Genomic DNA, 10257 nt, shown 5'->3' with positions numbered 1-10257 from the left:
ACATGCGTTATGTTCCTTATTGCGGGGGGTGGGGTGGATGGGGATCCAAGCTTGTCAGTGTGGCTCTTTAAAAAGGTACTGTATTGTTTATGCATCCCTTAAATTTGAGCAATTTATACCATCATCCACCATTGTCCCAAGAGATCGCGGTCTTAAACTTTCCCAGTGGATGATGTCTCTGTTAGTTACTGTTAATTGAACTCTAAACCTGAAAGCTTCTTGGGGTATAAGGAAATAAAACTCTCACTCTCTCTTTTGCTAATAGCTGGGGCCAACTGGTTGCAAAACTTCAAAGGGGGTTGTGAATCAAAGCTTTTCATCAGTGGGGCTGCTTGTCTGCGTTCTAATCTTTCATGCTTTCTAATGCAATAACATCAAAGGAACCCAAAGAGAATTGTAGCCCACTCCAAAGCAATGTTGAACACACTCACAGTAAAATAGTTAACAACCACCCCACAATTAAAAGAAGAAAACAATTATTTACGTAAGTTATAGTTTAATAATCATGATTACTGCCCCCTCCTCTTATAAAAAAAAATCAGATTGTACAGTTCAAAAGTAATATCCAGTGCTCAAGGGACGGCTGGAAGAAAATGAAAAAGAATTAGGAAGTGTCTTATGTATAAGTCTTCAAAGCCAAAGCAACCAATTTATGTTTCATTCTTACTTACTGAAATGTCGTTTGCATATTTTATTATTCCTATCATCTTGCTTGTTACAATCCATCCAAGGAATTCTCAAAGAACATTAAGTCCTACAAATAAATAAACTGTGAATGATGAGCAAGATACAAAATGGCAACAATTAATATCAAAAAGCTGACTTGTAAGGTTCCATTACACCAAAGACTTTTATTATGCTTATTATTATTTTTATTAGACAGCTGCTCTTCTGTGTGGTGCCTCTGGGCAAAGACAATTTTGTGCTAGAAGAAATTGGAAAGCCTTAAGTATCAGGAGAATGTTATTGCTAGTCTTGTATGAATAAAGTAGCGGAATAACAACTAGTTGGTATGCAGTTTTCTTTAAAAAGTTATATGACAGCTCTAGGGTTAAGCAGAGGTGGAACATGACTTATCTAGACTTCCTTCTTTGCTGGTAAAGTATTTCCAGCAGGGTTTTTAAAATGTCATGTAATGCATTTCTATCAAAACAACATATTTGATATATTAGGGCTACAGCTCCCATAATTAATATGCTTGCCTACCAAAGTCCATGATATTCCCCCCCCCCCGTTGACTTTGATAATACACAGAACAATAATCCAAAATAGGAACAAAGTTATATACGTCCCAGTATAAGTTATTGTATTTAGCACAGAGTTCACAAGTCTTGGCTAGTAGCACAGGTGATTATCTGGATGTATCTTTAAGAGCTGTCAAGTGATTTGTAGCTTATTTTTGGGATGTATCAAAACATTATAAAGTACTCAAAAGAGAAGAAACAATGGGAAACATACTTACTAGGAGAAAGCAGGCACCGATCATCACAGCTTTGATTTTTACATCAAGGTCCACAGGAATCTGAATGCCAAAGTTGGCGGTATTAGTAAATATGTTATTGACAAATCCAGACCAATACTTAGAGATCTTGCCTATAGTTGACATATCATTTAAAGATTTTACCTGCAGGAAAGAAATAAAAACAGCTTAGAAATTATTTGGAAAAGTTCAGCTGTGAATTCCTGAAATATTTAAATAATTTTTCTAACTGTGATGAGTCCTCCTGACACATTGTTGGTTAACTAAGTAACAAACTGATGTTTACTGAGGATTTTCTTGGACAAGGATATTCTTAGCATGCTAATTGTTAGCATAAGCAAAGCTGAAGGCCAATAAAATGAAATGCAGAGCAGGTGGTTTGTCTGTGTGTTGCCCTCGTGGAACTAAGAGTTTTTCCTATGGTTTTGTGATTTGATGTTAATAGTGTTGTTGTTTGTGAGCCATCCGGGATTATGATACATCAGATGGGAGGGCAACTGTTTAAAATAAATAAATAAATGTTGTGATAGGCAATCTGTGTTCCCAGGGCTGGATATAACTTCCAATCATATTGTCGGTGTTCGTGGCACGACAAAACCGCGGTCCACTAAAGCGCGCCCGATTAAAGCGCGTATGTGACGTCATCAGCAGCGCGACAAATAAAATTAAAAATAAATTAAATTAAAATTAAAATAAAATTAAAGCAAGCCAATTCACATAAAGGTAAGGGTTAGGTTTAGGTTTAGGGTTAGGGTTAGGTTAAGGGTTAGGGTTAGGTTTAGGGTTACGTTAAGCATTAGGGTTAGGTTTAGGGTTAGCGTTAGGTTTAGCGTTAGGTTTAGCGTTAGGTTAAGGGTTAGGTTTAGGGTTAGGTTTAGGGTTAGGTTTGGGGGGGTTAGGTTTAGATTTACGCGTTAATTTTAAGTTTACTGCTGTGTTCTCTGTAGCCTTTTGGGCTGCACTAGTAAAGTCTATTTCCTTGCATTTTGGAAACAAACTAGAAATAATGTGTATGATTCAAACAGAAGTAACTTAATTTAAAATGAAAAACAAAACAAATATCTCAAGTCCCAGGAAAACCAAAGAAACCACAGTCCAGCCTATACATACGGTACATGGCTTTGCCTCTGACCTTGCAGACCTTATGACTTGATTCTTTCCCCAAGCCTTTAGGTCCAAGCGAATGGAGTCTCGAATGTTGTATTGCAGTACACTTCAGTCTAGTTGACATTTTCTGGCTTTAGCTGGCATTTAAAGCATTATGTGCTTTTTGTATTTGTAATTGACTTTCCTAGTTATCCAGAGTCATTTTTGTTGATTTCGGTGATCAATAAATAACTGCATAGAAGGATCCACTTTTCCTCATCCTCTTAGTCCCTGTAGTTCTTGCTGCTTAAAACCATTAAGTCTGAACTCAACTACCACCCCTAAGTGATGGGCAAGTAAGGGCAAGAATATTTCAAGTGATGGGTACCTGGTGTGCCTAAGAATGCCATTTTCCGAAATTAGCCTTTTTCAACTATGGCACTTTTGTAAATAACATTAAAAGATTCTCTCCAACTGTCCCATTAGCAACATGGACAGGCCATATAGCAATTGTATTAATAAAAGCCTTTTTTTCTGAATTTGGAACTATCTAAAACTTTTGAACTAATGGCTATCTTGTAAAAGCTAGTTACAATCATTGATTTTTACATTCACCAAAGAGGTACTTTCACTTAACTCTTCTGTTCTGTATCTAGGCAGTGTTAGTGTAGGATCCCCACATTCTAATTGTGTGTGTGTGTGTGTGTGTGTGTGTGTGTGTGTGTGAGAGAGAGAGAGAGAGAGAGAGAGAGAGAGAGAGAGAGACAGAGAGACAGACAGACAGACAGACAGACAGACAGACAAGGGGAGGGTCTAATTCACATTTTCAAAAGTAGAATGTCATGTATCTCATCTGCTCTGCAAATAATAGAATTATGCAAACTGACATTGTTGATAATATATCGGTATGAATCACGTACTGTAGAGAATGGATATTTACAGACTTTCACACATATGTCTACCTTCTAAGAGCTATTAATGCTCCAAGCAGAAGACAAGGAATATAAGAGTGATCAGCATAGAATTATTAATTGAAATTGCATTTATGGACTGCAATTAAGGGGTTTTCCTGAAACCAGCATCGTCCAGAGGGGACAGACAAGGGGAGGGTCTAATTCACATTTTCAAAAGTAGAATGTCATGTATCTCATCTGCTCTGCAAATAATAGAATTATGCAAACTGACATCGTTGATAATATATCGGTATGAATCACGTACTGTAGAGAATGGATATTTACAGACTTTCACACATATGTCTACCTTCTAAGAGCTATTAATGCTCCAAGCAGAAGACAAGGAATATAAGAGTGATCAGCATAGAATTATTAATTGAAATTGCATTTATGGACTGCAACTAAGGGGTTTTCCTGAAACCAGCATCGTCCAGAGGATGTAGGTGCTACAACTTCCTCAATTTTCTGTCAGTTTAACCAAAGGCAGCCAACATGAGCATTCTAGATAAGAAAACTCTGATTCATTCTACTTTCTTTCTCAAACTCCTGCCTGACATTTCTGATGCAGAATCTTATCACTGAAAACTCAAATAATGTTGCCAAATGAACCTCAAAATCAACATCTCCAAAGCAGCCGCATGTGATGTAAGGACCTGTGATCTTCAACACATCTTCATTGTTGCCATTCCTGATTGTAAATATTGGTAGCAGGGGGTCCCATTTCTGCACAACATAGCCAATTGTGGTTCCAGGAGGTGATTGAACTTCTAACTAGTAGGCAATCAAAAATACAGTTAACAGCACAAGGATAACATACCCGATACATTCATTTCTCATTTGTTTTGTTTTGTTCTTTAAATGTTACAGGCACAACATGGGAATTCCCACCAAGATTTGCATTCAGCCCTAAAGGGCTTCTAAAATTTGGGGCTGAATCATGATGTTTCGCTTCTTATTGAACTTATTATCTTAACAATTAGCAAATCTATTGAGGTTTTACAATGAAAACATAAAACCATAGTTAAAACTGAACAAATTAACACAATTAAAATACAATAATGTATAATTGAAGATGAAAATCAATAAATATACATGTTGTTTGCTAATTAATGTAATTTAGTTTAATTACATTATTTTTCTTAGTTCCACCCACCTTTCTTCTATCTCTTCTCAGTTTCTGGAAGAAGAAATTCCAGGACCAAGTGAAGTCTTTTGTCATAAAAGTTCTTTCACTTTAAGACATAATCTATTATTTCTAATTAATGCCTGTTTATTCCATTAATATGAACTATCTGGAATTTTTTTTAGTATATTATGAACTCTTTAGACAATATATTCACCCACACATATACATACATAGTTATGTTTTCAGTTTCTCTCATTATATCATAAGTTCTTTCAAGACAGGGATGCTGGGTGAGGGAGTATGGTTTTATGCTATAAAGTTGATGTTATATAAATGCTGCTGTTGTTGCTGATTGTAATTATCATCACATCACTCCTTAGGGGGATGAGGCTCACATGTGGACTGCTGGGCACAGAAATTATGGAAGAAATAAATCTGGGAAAGAATATCTCTAGAGATTGGAGGGTTTTTTTAACCCCACCCTTTAAAAATCTTACTGTGTTGGACTTAATTGCTTTGAATTGAGCTTCTAATAGAATTTACTTCCAAATTCAAAACAATTTCCTCATAAAAGTATGTTATAAATTCAAATTAATCCAAAGATGGTTTTTTCAGCTGAAGAAACCTCTTGGATGAGAACCAATAGCAATAGCAATAGCAGTTAGACTTATATACCGCTTCATAGGGCTTTCAGCCCTCTCTAAGCGGTTTACAGAGTCAGCATATTGCCCCCAACAACAATCCGGGTCCTCATTTTACCCACCTCGGAAGGATGGAAGGCTGAGTCAACCCTGAGCCGGTGAGATAAAATGTCTTCAAAGAAAAACCAGAAAGTCCAGTTGCCACTTGGAAAAAAAGCATCTTTGTGACAACCATGACCTGGATGACTAAGAATCTCCATAGTCAAATTAATCCAGTTACTCTTTAATTAAACTATTCTTAAACATTACAAACCTGTTGAAGATAGCATGGAAACCAACAGCTACTACATCTTAAAGGTCTGTTCACAGTGATCACCTCTTGACCAGTATTGTCTGTGATTCTTATGATGAAAGACCGTAATGGTGCACAGAAGTTCCGATCAAAGAAACCATTTTCTTCCACAGCATAATAAACTCTTTGCCCCATGTGATTTTTTATCTCATATTTACTGCAGGTTTCAGTTCCGAGTATAACTATAGTCAAAGGGATAGACATTTTGAACAATGCTGTATTTACATTTAGAGCTGAGCCAACTCTTTTTTAGATTAGATGTCTCAACTACCTAATAGCCTACAGAAAATGAGGTTATATTATTAGCTTTGGATTCATTCCATTAGCACAAATCATATTCCAGTTGTGTGCAGTAGTTGATGTTCCTTATACAATAGACTGCAGCCCAAGAATTATATTAGCATCATATGGAACTCTGTAGCCTAATATTTTCTTCGGCTAAATATCACAGAGGATACAACTCTTTGAGGTTTACATGAGCTGATTCATTCAAGGAATGCATTGGTGTATTAATGTTTTTCAAGATCACTTGGTTTTAGTGAGAGAAAAGCATATAGTTAGTTTTGTAAGCAAACTATGTGACAAAACCAACCACTTGCTTAAAACGTAGCAAATGCAGAAAGTTACATGAATCAGAAATAGATAAATTTGACCATCTTCTATTTAATGTAAGAATCCATATTTCAAATACCTTGAAGAAGTTCCACTTGCTGGTGAATAATGATCTGATCCAACTGTTCAAAAGTGAAGAAATAACTTGAGAACACTGAAAATCTGAGAAGAGTTAAAGAAGTTCATATTTGTCAACTACATTCATTGATAAATCAAACAGTTTTTCAATGTTTAATAGAAATAGGCAAGATGTCTGCCTAGTATGTAATATAGCCCAGGTTCAAATCCCAGTAAGGGTATGGCTAGCTGATGAGAGCTAAATAGCTTGAAATAGATCTATACTAGTCTCCCTTTATTTATTTATCAGCACAAATAAAAAACATAAAAAATAAAAAACTATATATATATATATATATATATATATATATATATATATATATGTGTGTGTGTGTGTGTGTGTGTGTGTGTGTGTGTGTGTGTGTGTGTGTGTGTATGCGTATGCATATGCATATGCATATGTACACACACACACACACACACACACACACACACACACACACACACACACCTGGTATGCCCAAATATAGGAGGGAGCATACTGCTTCCCTGTTCTGTATATGAATTCACTCTGGCTAGACAGAAAAGGGAAGCAGTATGCTCCCTCCTATATTTGGGCATATCAGGGGTTTCCCTGACTTAGCTGGTAAAGAAAGAGAGCCTATGGCTTAGTGGCTAATATAACTACCTAATATGTAATACAACCCAGGTTCGATTCTCAGTAAGTGTATGGCTAGCTGATGAGAGCTAAATAGCTTGAAATAGATCTATACTAGTCTCTTTTTACTTATTTATCAGCATAAATGCAACACAAATGTAACAAGGCAACATAAAAATGGCTTTCTGCCTGGATGGCTCCCAGAGTGAGCTGATAGACAGAAAAGGGAAGCAGTATGCTTCCTCCCATATTTGGGCATACCAGGGGTTGTGACACTATGTATGTATGTATGTATGTATGTATGTATGTATGTATGTATGTATATATGTATGTATGTATATATTTTCATATAGATAGATAGATAGATAGATAGATAGATAGATAGATAGATAGATAGATAGATAGATACTGTGTTGTATTTGTGCTGATAAATAAATAAAGGGGGACTCAAATCAGCACAAATACAACACAAAATGTAACAAAGGCAACAGTAAAAATATTGGGTTTCTGTCTGGATGGTCTCTTGTGACGAGCCGATGGACAGAGAATGGAAGTAGTGAACTTCCTCCCATATTTGGGCATACCGGGGGTTGTAACTCTAAATAGATAGATAGATAGATAGATAGATAGATAGATAGATAGATAGATAGATAGATAGATAGATAGATAGATAGAGACAGACAGACAGACAGACAGACAGACATACATACAGCATCATTTCTATAAGAATTCTGCTCATATATGATGCGAGGAAAGTGAAAATGGAACACCTAAAATTAAGTAGAGTCAAACAGTAAAAAAACCTCCTTTTATCTCCACATTATTACTAGCTGGTGGTAGTGAGCATGACACTTGAGTCTCTAGCTATACTGATGAGGACTCTAATAAAGATCAGCCTGATTATAAAAATAAATAAGAGCAGAGCTAGTCTCTTTATTATGCTTATAATTCCCAGAGGAAACAATATTACACCAAGAAAACCTTCTTGGAGAAAAACCAAGAATATGCTGCAGTGATGAATTACACATTGATTTTCTTCCATTTAAATTGGAAAGCAAGTAAAATTTTGCATTACACAATAATTTCAGTTCTTGAAATGACTCGTGGATCTCTAAAACAAGTGATCATTCAGAAGCAACACATTTTTTTACAGGGCTGTGACATTTAATGGGAGGAGGGAGGAACTTATTATTCAGACCCAGAAACTTAATCAGAAAGAAGAGACACATCTTTCACAACACTGTCACTGACACAAACACTTTTGACATTGAACAAATTTATTCTCTCAAGATATGGAAAAAAATCCAAGTCCAACCCTCATTATTTAATGATAGAAGGTTTTGGAGTCTGCTATGCTGTTATGACTGAACAGGATTTCTACCAACACTTTTCATGGAGTATTTGGAAGTGTTTGATCAAATTTGATAGTGCTAGGCACAGAGTCTTAGATCAAACTGCAGTGATGGTGTGACAGACATTCTAAGGTTTCATAATTTGAATTTGATTTCACAAGTTAGGTCCAGCTGCAAATCAAAAGTTGTGCTTTGTAGAAAACTTCAAAACTAGACTCTTTCATTCTATAAATCTGAGCCTGGAGCAGAATGTTAGATGGGATAACAATCATATAGTTCCTTAAACCTTTGCCCTTCCATCATAAACTTTGCAAAGAACAGAACATGGAAATAGTTATGTTGCTTCATTAGAAAAAAGAGCTTCAGAATCAACAACTGACATGGCCAAACATCAATTGTGCAAGATTTACTTCACTATTTATAAGAACATCAGCCCAATCAGTAAGAGCCAGTTGTAAACTAATATTAGACTGTCTCTTTTGACAACTGTTACATCACAGTTTCTTTGACATTTTGATGCATTTTTTTCTTGACCTGTTCTTTATGCCCTTTGGGTTTTGTTTTAGTTTTCTTTAATCACTTTAATACATTAGCTAGAAAAACTGCTTGATTTGTTTGGCAACATTCAAATTTGTTCCTGAATTTGTTCCAGACTAGGCGACTACCACATGAATTATAATTTCAATGGCTAGACGCTTTTTTCCCCTCTTGATCTATTGACTTTTTAAATTATACTATGGCTTCTTCAGAAATGCACAATTGACTGGATTCACAGATTTCATAAAGCAAGGTTTACAAACTCACATTTGGCAGACTTTATTCAAATTGTTAAGCTAAAAGCAAATGAATCATAGTGCGATTGGTATAGTGATTAAGGCACCAGGCTAAAAACTGGGAGACTGTGAATTCTAATTCTGGTTTTGGCATGAAATCTCACTGGGTGATCTTGGGCCAGTCACTCATCCTCTGGCCTAGGAAGAAGGCAGTGACAAAACATTTCTGAAAAACCTTGCAAGAAAACAGCAGGGGAGTCAACTCTGATGTGAAGATGCACACATGCACACACCTATACATATATGCACAAATAAAGTAGCAAGATAACTGTCCTTCATTATTATTGCCACATTTTATTTCCTTATAAGCAAAAGGAAAGGATTTCACATTATGTTAGCCTCTTTTGTTGGGCAAATTTTAATAATTTACTCTTCTGGGACTTCAGCATTATGGACATATCCCCGATATTTATTAAAGAAGAAATGTTGTTATGTTCCAGGGATGCTGTTTCCTTGCTTGAAGAAGACATGAGGGAAGAGGAAATACTCTGGAGGACATAAAACATCTCTGCAATTTGAAAGATACAAAAAAACAGTAACAGGACCTTTCTCCAATAGCTACAACAATATCCATGCAATTTTCTTGGCAGAAATGGGAAAATTGTTTGCTATTGCTTTCTTCCATGAAATTGTATTGACTTTCCAGCCTAGATTACAGCTTTGGGGTTCCCTAGCAGTTTCTCATCCAATTTTAGCCATATGCTGCCATGAAAAAAATTCCAAAAAATAATATTCCTGTTCCAGTCTTTTTCCTCATTACTGGGGAAAGTTAAAAGCGATAAAGAGAAAAGCACCATGGAATATAGGGGCTTATTTGCAGATCATATTTTATAAACCATCTGCAAAATTCCTGAAAGAAACAGGCAGTACTCCCAGACATTCATTTTAGTACACTAGTGGAATGCTTACATATTGTTTAAATCAGTGGCTCTCCAACTTGGCAACTTTAAGTGTTGTAGACTTCAACTCCCAGAATTCCCCAGCCAATATGTTTTCCCATCTCTTGGATCATCATCTTCATCTATTATTTCTACTGACATGTAAAACAAGTTCTCTTTGCAGTTTAACCACTTCACTTCTGGTTTCTCTCAATTCTCCTCACATCTC

The 10257-nt window shown here is 35.9% G+C and overlaps 1 protein-coding gene across 2 annotated transcripts in view; it reads right to left on the bottom strand.

The window, feature by feature from the left end:
- Positions 1-251: 251 nt before the first annotated feature.
- LOC106538574 (phospholipid scramblase family member 5) overlaps positions 252-10257 on the bottom strand; it is a 51997-nt gene continuing 41991 nt past the window's right edge. For both annotated transcript variants that reach the window (XM_014053091.2, XM_014053090.2), the window contains 6 exons: positions 6330-6372; positions 5600-5820; positions 4129-4290; positions 1463-1624; positions 672-754; positions 252-583 (listed from right to left, as the gene is read on the bottom strand). In XM_014053091.2, coding sequence (XP_013908566.2) covers positions 716-754; positions 1463-1624; positions 4129-4290; positions 5600-5820; positions 6330-6372 — 627 coding nt within the window. In that variant the 3' untranslated portion in view covers positions 252-583; positions 672-715. The remainder of the gene's footprint in view (positions 584-671; positions 755-1462; positions 1625-4128; positions 4291-5599; positions 5821-6329; positions 6373-10257) is intronic.

This window comes from Thamnophis sirtalis, unplaced genomic scaffold (genome assembly GCF_051295495.1).
Source record: "Thamnophis sirtalis isolate CommonGarterSnake01/CBP01778 unplaced genomic scaffold, rThaSir2_p1.2 scaffold_11, whole genome shotgun sequence".
NCBI classification, from domain to species: domain Eukaryota; kingdom Metazoa; phylum Chordata; class Lepidosauria; order Squamata; family Natricidae; genus Thamnophis; species Thamnophis sirtalis.
The sequence above is the reverse complement of the archived record's forward strand: the minus strand, read 5'-3'. Positions and strand labels throughout refer to the sequence as shown.